The following is a 23,175-nucleotide window of genomic DNA, read 5'->3' on the forward strand; positions in this document are numbered from 1 at the left end:
AAGTTCCACAAGGGAATATCCCTATTAGCTTGGATCATCAAGAAATTGTTGATGGCTTTTCTCTGTTCGTACAGTCGGTCCAACATGTGGAGGGTGGAATTCCAATGTGTGGCAACATCACAAATCAGACTATGTTGGGGGATGCCATTCTTTGCAGCTCAAGGAGTGTGTGCTTTGTGGTATACGAGTGGCTGAAGTGCATGCAAAGTTTTCTTCCCATTGTTAGGATGTCTTGAAAATGGGGGGAACACTTAAGGGACTGCTTCACAAGCAGATTGAACACTTGTTACATGCATGGTTCAGCCTTCCCAGTCGCAGCGCATGCAAGATGTTCTTTCCGTTGTCAGTCACCATGGTTCCCATTTCCAGTTTTTGTGGAGTAAGCCATGCTTCGATTTCTTAAAGAATTACTTTTAGCAGTTCCTCCCGTGTGTGACTCACTTCGCCAAGGCAAGCCATGTGAAGAACAATGTGACACTGCCGTGCCCTGCACACATGGTATGCTAAAGGGCCACTGAGACTTGTCTGGGCAGTGGAGGCTGAGGACACAGTGGAGGATGAGGAGGCGGAGTCGCGCACTATCACAGGACCAACAGCCTGAGAGCGTGGAGGAGAAAGTGGTGTGACCTGTCCAAGTTTGTGTTGTGGCTGTGCAGGAACCACATTCACCCAGTGAGCTGTAAAGGACATGTATTGTCCCTGACCATAGTTACAGCTCCAGACGTTGGCACTGCCATGCACTTTGGTACACACCGACAGACTTAAGGACTGGACTACCTTCTCTTCCACAAAATTGTGCAGGGGTGGTACTACCTTCTTCACAAAGAAATGACGGCTTGGCACTCACCAACTTGGCTCGACACAAGCCCTCAGTTCTCTGAAAGGTTCAGAGTCCACCACTTGAAAAGGGAGGGACTGCAACACCAGCAACTTTGTCAGGAGCACATTCAGCTTCTGCACCATTGAATGTGCATACTTTGTCTCTTGGACATGGCTTTGCCGATGGATTGTTGGCGGAATGGCTGACTAAAAGTAGGAGGAGCAGGTGCATCTGGAGCGACAGAATGAGTGTGTGACACACAGCTCCCTTCGGCTGAGGTGGTGGAGCCTTGGCTGGCTGAAAGAGGGAGTGGCGTGCCACTGGGTGATGCAGCAGGCTTGACCACTACATCGGAGCCACGGTTCTCCCAGGCCGCTTTATGGCGGCGAAGGATAGGTTGACGCAGGGCTGGTGTGCCAACATTGGGACCCTGGCCATGCTTCACCTTCTGCCGACATATCTTGCATGTGGCTACGTGAACCTCCTCCGGATGCTTGATGAAAAACTGCCACACTGCCAAGTAGCTGATTTTTCCCACCAACAGTCTGCACTAATTGACTGTGCTACTGCCGCCGTCTCCAGGAACCCATGTTCCACTACCTCCCAGGAAGATAGGCTGCCGCGAAGCAGGTGGTCTCCCCCGGGCACATTTGGCTCCATAATTTCCACTTCTGTCACCATGCTGACTGCCAACCATGCTACCACCTTGCTGACTCAGTCTCACGGACAAACTGCAACTCTCTTCTCCTGATTATGATGAAGCCCCTTCTGTACCCAGCTCCCAATTTCGATTGGCTTCATCATCATCAATAAGTGTCTGCACGTCACTGATGTCCTCCTCAGGTCCCTCAACAGTGTCTGCTTCAGGACCCTGAACCCTGGCAACACCGCCTCCCAAGTCACTCTCCTCATCACTACTTGCCTGCCTAGCGGATGAAGTGGCGGATGTCCACTTGTTGGCTGGGCAGTAGCTGCTGACTGTCCTCTATTAGATCATCCTCACTGAATAGTGAAGCTGAACACACAGCATAAAATACTTCTGTAGGGGAGGGAACAGCATAGGACAGAGGCAATGGGAGGACAGGGACTGCTCCCGAGTCATGTCAACTAAGGGTTGTGTTTGAGGAACCCACCGACTGTTGACTGGGGGTATCAGATGTCACTTGTGATGAAGTGGATGACCGTGTTAACCAATCGATGACGGCAGATGGGTTGCTGGTCGAGACATGACTGCTAGCTGATACTGGGAGCTCAGGCCACTCGCCCCTAGTCTGCTGCGACCTCTGCCTGATGAATTTAGGCCTCTGCCACTCCTCTGTGCAAGTCCTGGCACTTCTCTGCCTGACACACTTAGTGTGTATATGAGGGGAGTAAAATACGCTTCACTACTCTTAAAACAGTATTTGTCTAGAACGGCAGCAGGTGTATATGTTTGCCTGGACTTTCACAGTATCTAGGCCCTTGACAGATTAACAGGTACAAAATAGTACACTACTTAGATGTAGGTATGTGGTATGCACTTATGAGGGCCGAAAAATGCGCTACTGTACGCTCAAAAATTATTTGAAATACCAGCTGGTGATTACTTTTTGCTGTCCTTTCACATTATGTAGGCCCTTGACAGAATAACAGGCACAAAATAGTACACTACTTAGATTTAGGTATGCACTTATGAGGGCAGAAAAATGTGGTACAGTACGCTCAAAAAAAGTATTGTAGTAAAACACCAGCTGGTGATTACTTTTGCCTGGACTTTCACAGTATCTAGGCCTTTGACAAATTAACAGGTGCATAATAGTACACTAATTAGATGTAGGTATGTGGTATGCACTTATGAGGGCAGAAAAATGTGGTACAGTACGCTTAAAAATGTTTATTTTTGCGCAACACAAGCAGTACACAACAGTGCTGCAGCACAAAATAGCTGTGTACTAAACACAAAAGTTCACTCTGTCAAAGACTATTTGGAATGGACTGCTGGTTATTATACCGCCTACAGACTAGTATAACCAGCAGATGATTTGTTGTGGAACAGAGGCACAGAATTGCGCAGAAAAATTATTCCTGCCTCTTCTGCTAAGTTTTAAGAAGTTGAGGCAGCTTGTTGAAATGTATGAGGCAACACACAGCTATCTGTCCCTCTCTGTAATACTATGCCGAAGAAAGTGACTGGGAGGTTAATGCCTGCAGTAAAAATCCTTTTCAGTAAAAAAAAAACACTGCTTTCTGTCCACCAGAACGCTGATGTGACTAGGATGTGAAACGCTGCTGGAATGAGCACAGCGATATCTGTCCTATCTGTATGCAGGGTAATGAATGATATGACGAGCCTCAAAATGGCTGCCGAATATATAGGGCTGTGACATCACATGGGTGACTGGCTGCTTATAGGCTGCATCCTGCATGTGATTCAGGGTCATCCCGCCTACTTGCCTTCCCAGCGTTCCTTGCCCCATGTACTGACATGTGGATCTGCCATTTTTGATGCCCTGGAGTCTGGACCGCAGTAAATGGAGTTTATTGAAGTGATTTGCGCGATAGAATCGCGGTGATATTCACATTCGTTGTGAATCAAATTATTCATGAAATTTGTGACAAATTTAGGTTCGCAGCTTTGATCCCTATTAATTTCTTTTGTGTACTAAATAGGCTACTAAGTTATGTGTTTTTAAATAGACATGTTTGACTGCAGGTAAGTAATTTGTCCCCAAATAACCCCCACGATGAGGCTGGAAGGCAGAACTAGTTGAGCATTACCCATATCCTTGATTTTATTTCATGCCACATGCTGTTAAAGAGAGATTTGTTCTGTACGAATAAATAGGATAGAAAGGCTGAACATTGACTCCTGCATAAGCTTTTTCTCAGATTTCTTTATCCACAGCAATATGATTGAAAACTACAAATGAAACAAGCATCTATTTGAAGTTTGCAGTTTGTGTGCTATTCTGATATGCCTCTATAAGTTCAGTAGAAGAAGAGTGTTTTTAAAGATAAACGGAAGCAAGATGCATTGGGAATGTATCACATATATTGTTCTATACTATATTCATAAAGGGGATACATGCAGTGCTATAGGCATTGTTGCTCACTTCAGTACATTTGCTGGCAGATAAAGTAAGCAAGTAGTGATGCATGCAGTACCATTTGCACTTATGTTCACTACAGTACATTCCCTAGTGAATGTAGTTACTTTATGTTACAGCCACTGGACCACTGGGTTTCAAAGCACATGATGATTTTACACTGCTAAAAAAAATAAAGGGAACATTTAAGCAACACAATGTAACTCCAAGTCAATCACACTGTCCACTCAGGAAGCAACACTGATTGACAATTTCACATGCTGATGTGCAAATGGAACAGACAACAGGTAGAAATTATAGGCAATTAGCAAGACCCCCCCCCCCTTTCATCTCTGTTCCCAAGATATAGTCATAGCAATAAATAAAAACAGCATTGGTATTGGGGCACAAATCCCTTTCCAACTCCAATTATGCAATCAGAACAAGTCATTGGATCAAGGTTCTATCTTCATAATTCCAGTGTCCATAACTAGTAATATTAAATTTTTCCAGAAAACATCCAGGCCTTGAACTTGTTAAATCAAACGTCATGCCATCATGTGGACGAAACTTTTATAGTTTCACTGCTCTTTCAATAAAGAATACTTATAACTGACCTAGGTATTTATATATCACTAGAAAAATCTCTGTACTGGTCATTCATATATTTGTACATTGTGATTAAAGGAGTACCATGGCGCCTTTGTTTATTAACCGCTGTGGCTGGTGATACACTGAGAGCAGCGTGACTTACCAACCCGCAGGAAGCGGAAAAAGACAGGGACCAGAGAATGGGACACTGACATCTGAGCAACGGGGGAACATAGGCAGATGAGTTAAAGTTTGTTTTGTTTCATTTTTCAGCCCGGGCACGGAGGGTTGATAAAAAAAAAAACCCTAGTACTCCTTTAAATAGCCCCTAAGACATTTTTTCTCCAAACTTAATAACCCTAAGCCTGATAACTATCTTGGTACTGTAGTCTATCTTTTATTCACGTACCCAAAATTTACATTAATCCTCCCTTGTCCTAGCATCTTCATTTTATGTACTATAAAAGCAATAAACACGTTTAAAGGGGGCCTGGATATTTTTTATATCTTTTTGAAATAATAAAATATTACAGATTATTGATACTAGATTTATGAGGACAGGATGTTGATCCAGGGGTTTACTCTAATTGCTATATTGGAGTTGGGAAATCATTTTTCCTCTGTCATGGGGAAATTAGCTTCGGGGGGGGGGGGGGGTTGCCTTTCTCTCGATCAACACAGTAGGACTGAAGGCTTAAAGGGGTACTCTGGAAAAAAACTTTTTTTTTTTTCTTTTAACTGGTGCAAAAAAGTTAAACAGATTTGTAAGTCACTTCTATTTAAAAATCTTATCAGCTGATGTATGCTCCACAGAAAGTTATTTTCTTTTTTCATTTATTTTCTGTCTGACCACAGTGCTCTCTACTGACACTCCTGTCTGTCTCAGGAACTGTCAAGAGCAGGAGAAGTTTGCTATGGGGATTTGCTCCTGCTCTTGCCAGCTCCTGAGACAGAGAGAGGTGTCAGTAGAGAGCACTGCGGTCAGACAGAAAAGAAATTTAAAAAGAAAAGAACTTTCTGTGGAGCATACAGCAGCTATTTAACATTCTGTCATCAGTTGATTTAAAAAAAATAGTTTTTCACTGGAGTACCCCTTTAACTTGATGGGCCTTTGTCTTTTTTTCTTTAAAAAAACACTATGAAAATGACATATAAAATTAGCATTAGGCATGTTCACACAATGTTTTTTTTTTAGGTGTATTTATTTTATTAAAATGTATCTGCCAAATTATGGACACATTTTTTACATATTGTGAAAAAAAATTAACACTCATTAAAAAACACTGTGTGAACATAGTCTTAATTTCTAACAATATTTTTTCCCTAAGTCCTAACATCAGCACAAGTAGTATATATTTGCCCCTGTGAACTGTAAGCACAGATAGAATTTGTATTAAAAATTGTAATAAATTAATTAATCAACAAGGACACCCCCTCCCCTTCCCTCTAAAAAGTGGCAAACCATTAAACAGCAAGTAAACCTAAGATAAGGGAGGGTGTGCTGCACCTGGGACTAAGAAAAACAAATTCTAGTAAGAAATGAGCTTTTTACTTTTTACCAGCAGCACTAGTTGGGACTTAGCAAGAAGTGCGTAGTTTAGAACAAAGTTAAGAAAGATAGTGGGGGAGATTTATCAAAACCTGTGCAATGGAAATGTTGCCCTGCTGCCCCTAGCAACCCATCAGATTGCTTCTTTCATTTTACAAAGGCCTTGTTAAAAAGGAAAGAAGCAATGTGATTGGTTGCTATGGGCAACTGGGCAACTTTTCATCTGGACAGGTTTTGATAAATCTCCCCCAGTGTATTCCAAACTCTGTATATCCAGCCTATAGTAACTGATTAAAGTAAACTACAAGCCCCAGGAAGCTGCAAAGCAAATGTGGTCCAAAGGTAATAGCTAGCTGGGAAAGACAGCCCTAGTAAAATGAGCTGAAACAAAAGAAGTCGTCAAATTCTGAGCAAAATATATTCTTCGATACACCTAATTAGGATAGGTTAAAAAGCTTTTAGACCTTTTCTGCACAGAAAGTAATAGAAAGGTTTTAGTTACATAGTTACATAGTTACATAGTTAGTACGGTCGAAAAAAGACATATGTCCATCAAGTTCAACCAGGGAATTAAGGGGTAGGGGTGTGGCGCGATATTGGGGAAGGGATGGGATTTTATATTTCTTCATAAGCATTAATGTTATTTTGTTCCATGAATGTATCTAATCCTGTTTTAAAGCTGTTAATTGTTCCTGCTGTGACCAGTTCCTGAGGTAGACCGTTCCATAAATTCACAGTCCTCACGGTAAAGAAGGCGTGTCGCCCCTTGAGACTAAACTTTTTCTTCTCCAGACGGAGGGAGTGCCCCCTCGTCCTTTGGGGGGGTTTAACCTGGAACAGTTTTTCTCCATATTTTTTGTATGGGCCATTAATATACTTATATACGTTTATCATATCCCCCCTTAAACGTCTCTTCTCAAGACTAAACAATTGTAACTCCTTTAATCGCTCCTCATAGCTAAGATGTTCCATGCCCCATATTAGTTTAGTCGCGCGTCTCTGCACCCTTTCCAACTCCGCAGTGTCCCTTTTATGGACAGGTGCCCAAAACTGAACAGCATATTCCAGGTGAGGCCGTTTTCCCAACTTCACTAAGTCCTTACTTCAAGATAAATTCTGAGACATCTTAAAATGTCCAGAGAATGAAGGAACTTTTCATCTGAGGAAGAAGAGGGACACAAATACTAGAAAGAAATCATCACACAGTGTGGTTACGGTTGTGTCCCTTCTTTTAGGTAACGTAATTTTTGCATATGCGAAAATTCGCACGCCAGTCTCACACAGTAGTATTAGAGTCTTCTTTACACCACACAAGCTGGAAGCAGAGAGGGAAGCTCACTGTGATGTGTACTGTGCAATAAAAATACAATATTCTTAATTGCGAATATATAGTGCTATATTCGCGAATATTCGCAAATTTGCGAATAAAATTTGCATTGCGAATATTCGCGAGCAACACTAATTATTATTATTTGTTAAATATAAATTCAGTTTTTCCCACCAGTTCACAGGTGCAGATATCCCCACTTGTGCTTTTGGTGAAGATGTAAGGGAATAAATGCATATTTAAGAAGCATTTCCACCAAAATAGTTACCGTGGCCCATTAACCATCTATACATTGTACATTGTAGAACAGTTAATTTAGGTATTTGTGTCTTATCAGCTGATTATTAGTTCTGTTTGGTCCAGTCCTGGGCCACATTGCTGGCGTTCAGACACACTAAAACATACAGTATGTGTTGTCTGGAGCCAAAGTCATTATTTCAATGAGAATCAATCAATAATTTCATTATAATTAATAGAAAAAGTGATTTCCACTGCCACATAACCTACTGTAAGCTACGGTCTGAATGTCAGTCATGTGGTCCAGGGCAGCACCGGAAAGAAGACGTAAAGGTACAGGTAACTAAATTGGCCAAAAGGCCACAGTACAATCTTTGGAGAGAGTGCTTCTTTAAAAGTGCATGCAGTCTGCACACTAAAGCTTTAAGAGAAGATATTCAGAAGAGGTGTATGCCCAAATGTTACAGAATCTTCTTTTAATGACATATTGATTTAGTTGTAACTGAAATCATCTAGATGTTAAGCACTGTGTCAGTCAATCACATTGACTTAGGCTATGAATAAAAATATAGTTTGTGACAAACGGCAAAGAATGAGATGTTATAGTTAGAAACTAAACAGTATAAACTCAATCAAGACTTAAGTCTATAATGATCTAAAGCTGTTTGCTATGTTTATTGTCCATTACACTTATATTGTATTCCTGTCCATGAAGATATGTGCAGACAGATCCCTAGGGCCTTGGCAATTTTAACTCTTTTCATACAAGCAGTTGATTTGACAGTTTAATTTCTAGAGAAATCAGAGAATGACTGCATACTCCATCATAGTAAAAAATTCTTTATTTCATGTGATGGATGACATTCTGTAGAGATCATGTTAGAAATACTTATATTGTGTGACAGTCAATAAATTGAGGGTGCATCCATTCATCAGATACTACATTTGTTTACTGAGTAAACTGGTTTATTCAGGCGGACCATTAAGATGCCATCAGCTACTTTGCTTGTTTCAGCTTTGATGTCAGATTTGAAGACACAATCATGCAGATACTGTGATAGCCTATTAGTGCTGAAAATACAACGACCTGTTTACGTCCTGTTGGCCGTGAAAAAGTAGCATTAGCCAGTCTTCTGAAAGACATACCTTTTTAGTCCCCTGTCATCTTGAGCTGTAGTTTTATTGGTACCATTTTAAGACACATATGACTTTTTATTTAAATAGCAGCAACTATGACATTATTTATTCATTTTTTATGATGTTCACTTTATAAATGGCATGTCAGTTCATCTATGCCAATGGTCTCCAAACTGTGGCCTTCCAGCTGTTGCAAACCACAACTCACAGCATGCCCAGGCAGTCTGTGTATGCTGGTAGTTGTACTTTTGGAACAGCAGGAAGGCCACAGTTTGGAGACCACAGATTTAGGCCAATACCAAATTTATATGATTATTATTATTTTTTTAATCTTTAACTTCTTTTGCCCAATAAAACATTTTATCATGGAATACATAGTTAAACTTGATAATTATTAATTTTTTTGTCCCGCTATGGGACAAGGGCATCAGTCATCACTGTCACCCGCACTTACCTGTTGGTACAGGCTTGCCATAATACTTACCAGGAGCCTATCCACGAACTTCAGGAAAAATTTGCTTTGCAACAAATCCGAATATCACCATGATACAATCGCACAAATCGCTTCATTAAACTCCATTTAGTGTGGTCCAGGCTCCAGGGCATGTAAGATGGGGGCTCCACATGTCAGGACATGGGACAAGGAATGCTGTGAAGGTGGGATGACCCTGAATCACATGCAGCATGCAACCGATCAGCAGCCAGCCCCCCCTGTGATGCCACAGCCCTATATAATCGACAACCATCTTGCAGCCAGTCACATCAGTGTTCTGTTGCAGAGAGAGAGGGACAGAGAGCAGTGTGTGTTGTGCAGAAAAGCGTTTTTACAGCAGCAACTCACCTCAAGCCCAAATCCAGCATAGAAGCACTGGTTGGGAAGGGAGAGAGATTGAAAGAGAGAGTGCAATTTTGGGTGTATTACACAGTGACTATGTGCTGCAGCACTGGTGTATATGACAACTGAAAAGCTAATAGTAGCCAGCCAATTAGGGTGAGCAGAGCACTAAAAGCCATAATTACCTGCTATTGGTGCCTAATACAGGTTGTGTAGCGGAGCATATTGTCCTCTATTAAGTGTAACCTGTGCGTATATAGGTGGTGTACCATTTTGTTCCTGTGAAAATCTTAAGGGCCTAGTTACTGTGAAAGGCCAGCCAAAACAACACTCCTGCTGCTATTCTAGACAAATACTGTTTTAAGCATAGTGGAGCGTATTGTACTCCCCTCACAAGTACATACCATGTACTTATATCTACATGGTGTACCATTTTGTTCCTGTTATGGTCCTAAGGGCCTAGTTACTGGGAAAAGCCAGCCAAAAGTACACACCTGCTACTGTTCTAGACAAATACTGTTTTAAGCCAAATGGAGCGTATTGTACTCCCCTTATATAAACACTAAGTATATCAGGTAGAGAAGTGCCAGGATGTGCACAGAGGAGTGGCAGAGGCCTAAATTCATCCGGCGCAGGCAGAGATCGCAGAAGACTAGGGGCGAGTGGCAGCAGGAATCGCAGCAAGAGGCCTTAGCTCCTGGTATCAGTTAGCGGTCACGTCTCGACCAGCAACCCATCTGCTGTCATTGGTTAATATTGTCATCCACTTCATCACAAGTGACATCTGACACCCACAGTCAACAGTCGGTGGGTTCCTTAGACACAACCATCAGTTGGCATGGCCCGGTAGCAGTCCCTGTCCTCCAATTGCCTCTGTCCTATACTGTTCCCCATAGAAGTATCCTATGCTGTGGGTTCAGCTCCACTTTTTAGTCAGGGCGATCTACTAGAGGACAGTCAGCAGCTACTGCCCAGCCAAGAAGTGGAGGAGACATCCCCGCTTCCTTCGCTAGGCGGGCAAGAAGTGATGAGGAGAGTGCCGAAGAAGGTGGTGTTGGGAGCGTTCAGGCTCCTGAAGCACACACTGTTGAGGAACCTGAGGAGGACATCAGTGACGTGCAGACACACAAATCGATAATGATGAAGCCGATCGCACTTGGGAGCCGGGAGCAGAAGGGGCTTCATTATCATCAGGAGAAGAGGGTGGCAGGTTGCCTGTGAGGCAGTAGTTGAGCCAGCAAGGTGGTAGCATGGTTGGGAGTCATCATGGTGGCAGCAGTGGGAAGTCTGGAGCCAAACATCCCCGGGGTAGACCACCTGCTTCACGGAAGCCTACCTGCCCGGGAGGTAGTGGAACAGGGGTCCCTGGAGTCAGCGGCAGTAGCAGTCAGTCAGTGCGAATTGTTGGGGCAAAATCAGCTACTCTGCGGTGTGGCAGTTTTTCATCAAGTATCCGGAGGATGTTAACATGGCCACATGCAATTTTAAAAAGTATCTTTTAAGGGGTACTCCGGCACTAATACATCAGATGTCTGATCACGGGGGTCCTATGGTCGTTGATGTCATATACAATACTTAACAAAATAAAGGGAACACTAAGATAACACATCCTAGATCTGAATGAATAAACGAATCGTATGAAATACTTTTGTCTTTACATAGTTGAATGTGCTGACAACAAAATCACACAAAAATTATCAATGGAAATTAAATTTATCAACCCATGGAGGTCTGGATATGTAGTCACACTCAAAATCAAAGTGGAAAACCACACTACAGGCTGGTCCATCTTTGATGTAATGTTCTTAAAACAAGTCAAAATGAGGCTCAGTAGTGTGTGTGACCTCCACATGCCCGTATGACCTAAACATGCCTGTATGACCTCCCTACTACGCCTGGGCATGCTTCTGATGAGGTGGCGGATGGTCTCCTGAGGGATGTCCTCCCAGACCTTGGCTAAAGCAACTGCCAACTCCTGGACAGTCTGTAGTGCAACGTGGCGTTGATGGAGCGAGACATGATGTCCCAGATGTGCCAGATCGGATTCAGGTCTAGGGAATGGGCAAGCCAGTCCATAGCATCAATGCCTTCCTCTCGCAGGAACTGCTGACACACTCCAGCCACATGAGCTCTACCATTGTATTCCATTAGGAGGAACCCAGGGCCAACCGCACCAGCATATGGTCTCACAAGGGGTCTGAGGATTTCACCTCTGTACCTAATGGCAGTCAGGCTACCTCTGGCACCACACACCATTACTGACCCACTGCCAAACCGGTCATGCTGGAGGATGTTGCAGGCAGCAGAACGTTCTAGATGGCATCTCAAGATTCTGTCATGTGTATCACATGTACTCAGTGTGACCTGCTGTCATATTTGAAGAGCACAGGGCACCAGTGGCAAATTTGCCAATCTTAGTGTTCTCTGGCAAATGCCAAACGTCCTGCATGGTGTTGGGCTTTAAGCACAACTGCCACCTGTGGACGTCGGGCCCTCATTCCACCCTTACGGAGTCTGTTTCTTACCGTTTGAGTGGACACATGCACATTTTTGCTGCTGGAGGTCATTTTGCAGGGCTCTGGCAGTGCTCCTCCTGCTCCTCCTTGCACAAAGGCGGAAATAGCAGTCCTGCTGCTGGGTTGTTGCCCTCCTACGGCCTCCTACACCTCTCCTGATGTCCTGGCCTGTCTCTTGGTAGCGCCTCCATGCTCTGGACACTATGCTGACAGACACAGCAAACCTTCTTGCCACAGCTCGCATTGATGTGCCATCCTGGATGAGCTGCCCTACCTGAGCCACTTGTGTGAGTTGTGGACTCGGTCTCATGCTACCACTAGTGTGAAAGCACCGCCAGCATTCAAAAGTGACCAAAACATCAGCCAGGAAGCATAGAAACTGAGAAGTGGTCTGTGGTCACCACCTGCAGAACCACTTCTTTATTGGGGGTGTCTTGCTAATTGCTTATTATTTCCACCTGTTGTCTGTTCCATTTGCACAACAGCATGTGAAATTGGCTGCCAATCAGTGTTGCTTCCTTAGTGGACAGTGTGATTTCACAGAAGTATGATTGACTTGGAATTACATTGTGTTGTTTAAAGGGGTACTCCGGTGGAAAACTTCTTCTTTTTTAATCATCTGGAGCCAGAAATTTAAACAGATTTGTAAATTACTTCTATAACAAAATCTTAATCCTTCCAGTACTTATTAACTGCTGAATACTACAGAGGAAATTCTTTTCTTTTTGGAACACAGTGCTCTCTGCGGACCCCTTTAAGTGTTCCCTTCATTTTTTTGAGCAGTGTATTACCTGTGGAATTACCACAAGAATCCAATGAAACAGGTTGGGGTGATAACAGTGAACCATAACCAGTACTTTCACTGAGAGGCAGGGGCTGGAACAGGGGGTAGCTCACCTGGCGGAGGACCGTCAGCCCAATTTTAAGATACAAGTACAAGCCTTTTCACTGCAGCAACTTAGCTTTATGTGCCCACTTATCCAACGGCACAGACACTGGATGTGCTCCTGTCCAAGTTGATGGTACTACAGCCCCGTCCTTTTCAAGTGGACACTCAGATCATTGGGATGTGCTGAGAGGCAGGGGCTGGGACAGGCGGTAGCTGGCCTCGTGGCTGACCACCAGCTTGATTTTAAGATACACGTACAAGATTTTTCACTACAGAAAATTATACACTGCAGCAATTATTCCCTATTGGAGCTGAATTACCGCGGATGCTGGCACCAGACTTGCCCTCCAATGGGTCCTCAATAGAGATGAGCGAATCAAATCGGACGATTCAAATTTAAAAAAAATTCACTCCTCTCTAGTCGTCGTCATATATTACCTCTGGAATTTCCACAATATTCCAATGAAACAGGTTGAAGAGATAACAATGAACCATAACTGATTAAATTTAATATTTCCAGTTCCACACAGAGTAAGACAGTCGGGGGGCAGGGGCACTGAGAGGCAGTGGCTGGAACAGGTGGTAGGTTGCCTTGCAGTGGACCGCCAACTCGATGCTCACCAGAAGGGGTCCTCAAAAAAGGATTTACATTTTTTTAAATAAATTCAAATTAAATAAAATATAAATTACATAAAATATCTCTTCAATCTCTTCAATTGTGATGCCATATGGTCTCCCGACCCTGCTGCCACATTCAGACGCTCTGCTGCAGTGATTCTAATAGCGATGCCTGTAATCTGCATGTCTTACTGAATAACAGTATTATTTCACAACACAGCACACTCCCTATGCATGTTAAGACAAAGCAAAGTGTTCTACACCCCTATTGATTCTCTCTGTAGGCCAGAAATAGCCATTTTTAATATAGATTTGCCACAAATAAATTCAGACTGAAATGAATTATTTTGGAAAATTTGTCGAATCGGCAGGAACAGGTGGTAGTTTGCCTTGCAGTGGACGGCCAACTCGATGCTCACCAGAAGGGGTCCTCAAAAAAGTATTACATTTTTTTTTTTATAAATTCAAATTAAATTAAATATAAATTACATAAAATATCTCTTTAATCTCTTCAATTGTGACGCCATATGGTCTCCCGACCCTGCTGTCACATCCAGACGCTTTGCAGCAGTGATTCTAATAGTGATGTCTGTAATCTGCATGTCATACTGAATAACAGTATTATTTCACTACAACAGCACACTCCCTATGCATGTTGTGACAAAGCAAAGTGTTATAAACCCCTATTGATTCTCTTTGTAGGCCAGAAATAGCCGTTTTTAATAGAGATTCGCCACAGATATTGAATTGAATGAATTATTTTGGAAAATTCGTCAAATCGGCTGATTCGAATTTTAAAAAATTCTCTCATCTCGAATTGTGATACAGAGAAGTTTTATATACTACATTTTTAGACATTTTAGTATTTTTTTCAGTTACTTAATGTTGCAGAAAATATGTTAATATACTTGTAATACCCATCTGATTAATATTTTGTGTTCAGAAAAAAAAACTAATCTAAGATGATTAATAAGAGCATTAAAGCATAATGTATTTCTACGTACTAAGAAACCAAAGAAGCAGACAGGCCAAGTGCTATAAAATATTAATGGTTTTCTCAGGGTTTATATACATTAATCCATATACTTTTATTTTCTGCCTAATCCATTATGCGGTGTTCAACCAAGCAAGCCTCATCAATGTTCACCGCTGAGTAGCTACAAACCTATGATGACAGGGAACATTTTCTGAGTAATATACCTTTCCATTGTTTCTAGTTGACTGAACTTTATACTTCGCTTGACAAACTTCCACACTGCACCGGAATGCTTTGTAATGTCTCTTTCATTTGCTTTAGGCATATCCCATCTTGCAACTTATCCCCAATGGCACTTTTAGTGACATACAGTTCTCTCCTGTCTTAAATTTGCCAAAAGCAAACTGTGTGTCAGCTACAGAGGGAAGCCATGTGGACACTAGCTAGTCAGAACTAAAAACATTAGCACTTTATTTTTTTAGGCACTTGGATCTAGAGATGAATTAGAGCACCACTTGTCAATCTATTGCCAATCAATTTCCAGTATGCAGAACATTGCTGTTATAATCTACAGGTCTCTTATAAATAAATTGATGTTCTAGGACATAAATAAGGGGAAAATAACATTAAAAAAATTAGAATATATTTCCAGTTGTTTTTAGAAAAGAATTCCTGATAGACACTGCTTAGTCATGGAAAATGTCATCCTGAAACAAACTACAGATGATACCATGATGGATGTGAAATTGATACAGAAGTTGAAAGAATAAGATATTTGTTTTATTACAGTTGTTTTATTACTATTAATGCATGTATGAATATTATTTTATTCCAATACTAAAAACTGGATTGCGACACTGACACTATACTTACAATATATATGGTAAAGTCATGTAGAATCTGTCACAGTGTCTACATTATCTTATATATATGACGGATGCCCTGCAGGCAGTTAAAAGCACAATCGCTCACAGGCCAGAGTCTTTACCTGTAATATAGAAAATTACCAAAATTACCAGTTGTCTAAAACTCTGTCTTCTCTTATGATGTGTAAAAATCTCACACTTAAAGGGGTACTCTGGTGGAAAACTTTTTTTTTTTTTTAATCAACTGGTGCCAGAAAGTTAAAGAGATTTGTAAATCACTTCTATTAAAAAATCTTAATCCTTCCAGTACTTATTGGCTGCTGAATACTACAGAGATAATTATTTTCTTTTTGGAACACAGTGCTCTCTGCGGACATCACGAGCACAGTGCTCTCTGCTGACATCTCTGTCCATTTTAAGAACTGTCCAGAGCAGCATATGTTTGCTATGGGGATTTTCTCCTACTCTGGTCAGTTCTTAAAATGGACAGATATGTCAGCAGAGAGCACTGTGCTCGTGATGTCAGCAGAAAGTTCTGTGTTTCAAAAAGAAAAGAATTTCCTCTGTAGTATTCAGCAGCTAATAAGTACTGGAAGGATTAATATTTTTTTAATAGAAGCAATTTACAAATGTCTTTAACTTCCTGGCACAAGTTGATTTAAATGAAAAAAAATAAAAAAAGTTTTCCATCGGAGTACCCCTTTAATCCTCACCCAGGCTGCAAACTGAGCACAACCCATACTCCAAACAGCTCAGAAAACAGCTATATTTTTCCATAAAGATTTTATTGATTTTAAAGTCTTTTTGTGCACACACTGTTTATTTTTAAGCTTAGAATTGTAATGGACATAAAATTCAGGCCCCTTCTTCAGCTGATTAAGTGTAAACACAAAAAGTATGTATGTAATGTGGGGCATAGTTTGGAATGTAAACATCCCAATTGAAAAATAAAATAGTTTTTTTGTATATGCTAAAGCTTTTGCTTTATTCTCCAAAAGTCTAAAAAAAATAAGGCAAAAAGGCCCTATTTTATGAAGATAAGCAATAGTTACCCATTCTCAGATCTGTAAACTCCAGCTGTGCTATTACTAGGTATGTTCTTGCTTTTGGCAATGTCATATTATAAACTTTCCTTTAATAACTACAAATGAGATATTTTAGCATCAACCACATTTCTGTTTTTACCCTCTTCTCTTTCTAGTGTTTCAATATTTCCCCTTCCTTTTGTTTTCCAGTACAGAATGATATCTAGATTATGAATTCTATGTTCCTTGGCCTACATGTATTGGCCGTCACTCTTCAGTTCTTTTATTGTTTCTTTTCCTTGACTGTCTTTGTTTTTTTTGTTTATGTAAACAATGTAAAGAAAAAACATAACATGAGTGTTAGATAACATGAGAAATATTTGTGAATGTATATAGTTTGCAAATTGTCTTAGGTCAAAGCTAAAACTAAGTATTTATGAAAGTGTTAACTGTACCTTGCAGAAAATGCCCAAGAAGCAATCGGATCCACAGGCAAAAGCAAAACACAGGCCACTACAGTTCAGATAACACGACAAGAGCATCGACACGGCTAATTTAAAGCATGTTTCCACAATGGCAAAACTTCCAGAGGGGACCTTGGACTAGATTAATATTAGTCAAGACAAGGACAAAAGACCTACACATGTTGCCTTGCATTTGTGGTAATCTACACCAATGAAAACATGTACTACAGATATATTTGAATATGTATGGATATATTTGAAATAGTATACATTGTCTTGATGTTTTTCTGTAATGTAAATAAACTATTTATATCACTTACTATATAGTTTTTTTTTATTTTTAATGTATTTGTTACAATAATAAATACTCAGAAATGGGAATGAACTATTGGTATTTGAATGCTTTAGATTAGTTTTCAGTGTGTTGGATCCATAGCAATGTGATACAGCTAAAAGGGAACCTGTCAGGTCCCCTAAGAGCTATTAGTCCTACCCAGTACCTTTTAGATGAAGGGAGCTGCATTTGTAAGTATTCCCGTTGGCAGAGGCGCATCGCATGTAGTCATGCTGCCTCCGCTCTCCTTCTAGCCTCTTCTGCCTGATTGACACTCTGAGTGTTGGGAACTTCAGGCAAAGATGGCACTCAGAGTCTCAATCAAGCAGGAGAAGCTGGAAGGAGAGCAGAGCCTCCAGGACTACTTACCCGGTGGCAAGCAGTGGCTATTAACCAACTTACAGCACCCAAGGAAGGTGCCTTAGCTGAAAGCTACTGAGGAGGGCTAATAGCACTTAGGGGACCTGACAGGTTCCATTTTATTTTTGTAATGTTAAATCAATTTCTCAGCCGTGACAATAAATATTGTATCTTCCTTTGGTAACTAATGATTTCCATTATAACATAATATCCTGTATGAAAATTATATATATATATATATATATATATATATATATATATATATATATATATATTGGTCCTAAAGCATTTACTAGTCCATAAGCCACTTTTTTAAGGCCAATGGTGCTATCTTCCACTTTTTGCTTGTATGTTGCAGAGCCCATAGAGAAAGCTGCTCATAAGTAGATGATTGAAGAACTATTTGCTAAATTCTGCACCCGCTGACTTTCATTCACCCGATACCTCGGTTTACATTCTTAAAAAAGATAAGTGATATTGGGTGATATTTAGAGATATGAGCAGACTCCATCCAGCTCCCATAGGCTGTGCCCTAGTTCTTATATTATCTTGTCACTAGACAGAAATGGAAATCATTATAAAATGAAGAAAAGGCTCTATACAGTTGTGTCCCATAGCCATTTCAATGTCATACAGCCCTGGAAATGTTCAGCACCATGATAAAGATGGTTCTATTTAACAGGTGCTGCAAATCAATAAAACATATATGATTAAAATAGAGAGCAGTGCATTGAGATACATTTTACACATAACTTGATGTTTGCCAATAGCCTTGAAGTGCCACTGTTTTTGTAATGGACAATTCGCCTAAGATCAGCAAAGCTTTCTTTTGGATTCTGAAAAGCAACAATAGCAGCTGTCTGTTTATTTATATCAAATAATAAAGTTAGAGAATATTTCAGTCTATCTTATTTCTTTTTCATAATTATAATAAAATGTGTGACTACTAATTGCTGCAAAAAACACAGGCTTTAAGAAAACTAATAGTTTCTTGTCTGATTTCCAGCTTCAGTAATTCTTCTTCCTTTACTTGTCTACGCACAACATTTCTGCTCAATATTATTGCAGGTCAAATCTGCCTTATTCTCCTGTTTCACATCTCCGAGTGATATGGAACAAAAACAGTCCTTTGATGTATGAACCCTAATGCCACATAAAGTAACAGCTGTCAAAGTACATAGGCCATGCTTTTACAGACATTTGTGAATGAGGGTGAAGGCTGCAGTGAATTATAGATACAACCCAGTTTTCAGAATGCTTGCTCTTTTTTATGAATAAGTTACCAAAATAAATAGCCATGTTTATGTGTGCTAAGATAGATAGATAGATAGATAGATAATGTATATGTTCCAATATTATTTCCAATTTGCTGGAGATATTTCGATGAAACTTTGTACACATGTTACTTATATGTCAACTAAAAATATAGGATAGTTGAATTAACACTAACCTTCCCCCATTTGTGAGGATCTGAGTTTTTGTCTAAAGTATCATAATAGTCTATAGCAGGTGTTCTCAACCGGTGGTACGCGTATCCCTAGGGCTATGCCACTGGTTGTGCGGGGGTGCGCCAATGCGCTGACAAATACCAGCCTTGCATTGGCCAGTATTTGTAAATGCAGAGCGGAGAATGGCTGCGGCAGCTCTCTGTAAAGTACCGTGGCTGCAGCTTCGGCCACAGCTACTTTACGGGAGCTGCGTTGTTGCCAGGCAGACGTGTGATGTTCCCTGACGTGTGATGTCCCCTGAGGTGCCACACAGTGCAGGAGGATGTCACCTATCAGTGCAGCCTGCCGAATGGGACTCCAGGAATGGAACGCGCTGTTTACCTGAACAGGCCAGGTAATGTTAAAAAAAAAAGTAAAAACTAAGTGTATAGGAGGATGGGAGGAATGTTATTCTATGTATTTTATGTATGTATATATTAGCCTGGGGGGATTTGGGGGGGTGGGGGGGGGAGAGAAATAATGGCACAAGGGCATTAAGATGGAGGGGGGAGGGATAATGGCAAAAGGGGATCAGGAGGGGGGAATAAGATGGAGGGGGGTAATGATTATTCCCCTCCCCCTTCCATCTTAATCCCCCTGTGCCATTATTCCCCCCTCCCTCTGATCCCATTTTGCCATTATCTGATAATGGCAAAAGTTGTAAAATAAAAATAGAGGTGAAGAAATCTAGCCGCACATCCACAATTTGTATTTTGATCTACTTGCTTCTCAGCATGAATTCAAACACTAACAGGTTGTTGTTACGCCTAGCGCTCCGGGTCCCCGCTCCTCCCCGGAGCGCTCACGGCGTCTTTCTCCCTGCAGCGCCCCGGTCAGTCCCGCTGACCGGGAGCGCTGCACTGTCATGGCCGTCGGGGATGCGATTCGCACAGCGGGACGCGCCCGCTCGCGAATCGCATCCCAGGTCACTTACCCGTCCCGGTCCCCTGCTGTCATGTGCTGGCTCTCTAGGGCGCGCGCGCGCCAGCTCTCTGAGACTTAAAGGGCCAGTGCACCAATGATTGGTGCCTGGCCCAATCAGCTTAATTGGCTTCCACCTGCTCCCTGGCTATATCTGATCTCCTCCCTTGCACTCCCTTGCCGGATCTTGTTGCCTTGTGCCAGTGAAAGCGTTTAGTGTGTCCAAAGCCTGTGTACCTGATCTTCTGCTATCCATCCTGACTACGAACCTCGCCGCCTGCCCCCGACCTTCTGCTACGTCTGACCTTGCCTCTGCCTAGTCCTTCTGTCCCACGCCTTCTCAGCAGTCAGTGAGGTTGAGCCGTTGCTAGTGGATACGACCTGGTTGCTACTGCCGCAGCAAGACCATCCCGCTTTGCGGCGGGCTCTGGTGAAAACCAGTAGCCTCTTAGAACCGGTCCACTAGCACGGTCCACGCCAATCCCTCGCTGACACAGAGGATCCACTACCTGTGAGCCGAATCGTGACAGTTGTTAGTATACATTTTGATCAAAAAGTACAAGCCCACTTGCCATGTCAAGGCCACCTATTTAGAGTGGGTCCCTAACCCAACATTGGCATAGCGCCGGGTGGCAGCCACCACAACTGTAACACCATGCCCACAGGGTGAGTGACCCAGTGGCCAGGCTGCCCCACTGCTGCTCGACCAAGTGCATGGCTCCGGGCCACCCCACCCCACAGACAAAGCATCACAGTAACAATGACCACTGCAGTGCAACCACACCAATGTGTCTAGGTGGCCTTGATATGGCAAGTGGGCTTGTACTTTTTGATCAAAATGTATACTTACAACCTGTTAGTTTTTTAAAATTATGCTGAGAAGCAATTAGATCAAAATACAAATGGTGGATGTGCGGATATGTTTCTCTATTTGTGTTGATAATGGCAAAAGAGGATCAGAGGGAGGGGGGATAATCAATGCTCAAGAGACCAATATATGGCGGGTATAATCACAATTTATAACCTATAGATACCCTATTTCCCACATATAATTAACTTATCTTTATTATTTTCAATTTAACACACCAAACAAAACGATTAAAATGGCCAGTGTTATTCACTCCATATAGGTGTTATTATTCAGCATATAAAAGATGCCAAACTGGCCACTCTATATATTATCATATATATCCCCTATGCATCTGCAGTATGCATATTGGGCTCCGGAGTGATCACTGTATTAAAATCAGTACTCGGCCCCCTCGACATGTTTCGCTGCCTAACGCAGCTTTGTCAAGAGCACAGCGGGCACTGAAAGCAGAAAAGCCGAACAGGGAGTTTTAAAACCTCCCTTCATGACTGGCATCTGATAGGCTGACGCGATGTCCAGACCAATACGCATCCCATCAGCGATATTGACATATAGAGGCCGCTCTATCAGCCAATCCAGAATTACCTGCGCGTAAGCCAGTTCAGATTGGACAGCTTGTTCTCTGACGTGTCTTGTCCTGTGATGTGTCTGCGCGAGAGTCTATGCGCCGACACTTAGAATCACACAGGACCTCTTTTCCTTTCTCTCCTTGGGTATAATAAATAATGAAGTGATACCAACTCATTGACTTGATCTTATACCATTGTCAGACAGCATTTGACCCCTTTGCCTTCCTCTCCTTCAATTAGTATTCCTAATTTCGCCCATCCCTCATAACCTTGAACTTCCGATTGAACACAGCCACTCCTCTCTTTCAGGTATGTATGTCAATTGCCTGTGTTTATCTGATAATATATAACCATTGTCTAACAATTATTATTTGCAGGAACAATGTCTTAGATAAATGCTGTGAATGTGAATCCTTCGTTCAGCCCATTCAGGCTCAAACTCTTGAGCCTCTGAATCCATTTTGCCTCTTCACTAAGCAATTTTTTATCCAAATTACCACGTCTGGTTACTTTTGTAAGCCCCCAAAACTTAAGTGTTGCAATGTCTCCTTCATGAATTCCACAAGGGGCGTATCTGCTCCAGTACAGATTGTGCTTATATGTGTTACGCCGAGCGCTCCGGGTCCCTGCTCCTCCCCAGAGCGCTCGCGGCGTTCCTCTCTCTGACCGGGAGCGCTGCACTGACACTGCCGGCGGGGATGTGATTCGCATAGCGGGACGCGCCGGCTCGCGAATCGCATCCCAAGTCACTCGCCTGTCCCGGTCCCCGGCTGTCTCATCCTGGCGCGCGCGGCTCCGCTCCTTAGGGCGCGCGCGCCAGCTCTCTAAGATTTAAAGGGCCAGTGCACCAATGATTGGTGCCTGGCCCAATCAGTCCAATTAGCCTCCACCTGCTCCCTGTCTATTTAACCTCACTTCCCCTTCACTTCCTTGCCGGATTCTGTTGCCTTGTGCCAGAGAAAGCGTTTATAGTGTTTGCCTTACCAGTGTTCCTGACCTCTTGCTATCGCCATTGACTACGAACCTTGCTGCTTGCCCCGACCTTCTGCTACGTCTGACCTTGCCTCTGTCTAGTCCTTCTGTCCCACGCCTTCTCAGCAGTCAGCGAGGTTGAGCCGTTGCCGGTGGATACGACCTGGTTGCTACCGCCGCAGCAAGACCATCCCGCTTTGCGGCGGGCTCTGGTGAATACCAGTAGCAACCTAGAACCGGTCCACCGACACGGTCCACGCCAATCCCTCGCTGACACAGAGGATCCACATCCAGCCTGCCGAATCCTAACAGTAGTCGCTGACCTTACCACGGTGGTCGCCCAGCAGTCTCAACAGATAGAGCAACTTGGACAACAGTTCGCCCAACAAGGACAGCAGCTGTCACAGTTGACCGCCATGCTACAGCAACTTTTGCCACAGCTACAGCAGCAACCATCTCCTCCGCCAGCTCCTGCACCTCCTCCGCAGCGAGTGCCCGCTCCTGGCCTCCGCTTGTCCCTGCCGGACAAATTTGATGGGGACTTTAGACTTTGCCGTGGTTTCCTGTCACAATGTTCCCTACATTTGGAGATGTTGTCGGACCAATTTCCTACAGAACGGTCGAAGGTGGCTTTCGTGGTTAGTCTCCTGTCTGGCAAGGCCCTGTCATGGGCCACGCCGCTCTGGGACCGCAATGATCCTGTCACTGCCACTGTACAGTCCTTCTTCGCTGAGGTTCGTAGTGTC

At 42.6% G+C, this 23,175-nt stretch overlaps 1 protein-coding gene across 1 annotated transcript in view; it reads left to right on the forward strand.

The window, feature by feature from the left end:
- Window positions 1-17,237, forward strand: part of TMEFF2 (transmembrane protein with EGF like and two follistatin like domains 2) — an 896,284-nt gene extending 879,047 nt beyond the window's left edge. The window contains exon 10 of the mRNA XM_056536247.1: window positions 16,914-17,237. Coding sequence (XP_056392222.1) covers window positions 16,914-17,010 — 97 coding nt within the window. The 3' untranslated portion in view covers window positions 17,011-17,237. The remainder of the gene's footprint in view (window positions 1-16,913) is intronic.
- The last annotated feature ends 5,938 nt before the right edge of the window (window positions 17,238-23,175 follow it).

The sequence above is a fragment of the Hyla sarda genome, chromosome 8 (assembly GCF_029499605.1).
Source record: "Hyla sarda isolate aHylSar1 chromosome 8, aHylSar1.hap1, whole genome shotgun sequence".
In the NCBI taxonomy this organism is placed as follows: domain Eukaryota; kingdom Metazoa; phylum Chordata; class Amphibia; order Anura; family Hylidae; genus Hyla; species Hyla sarda.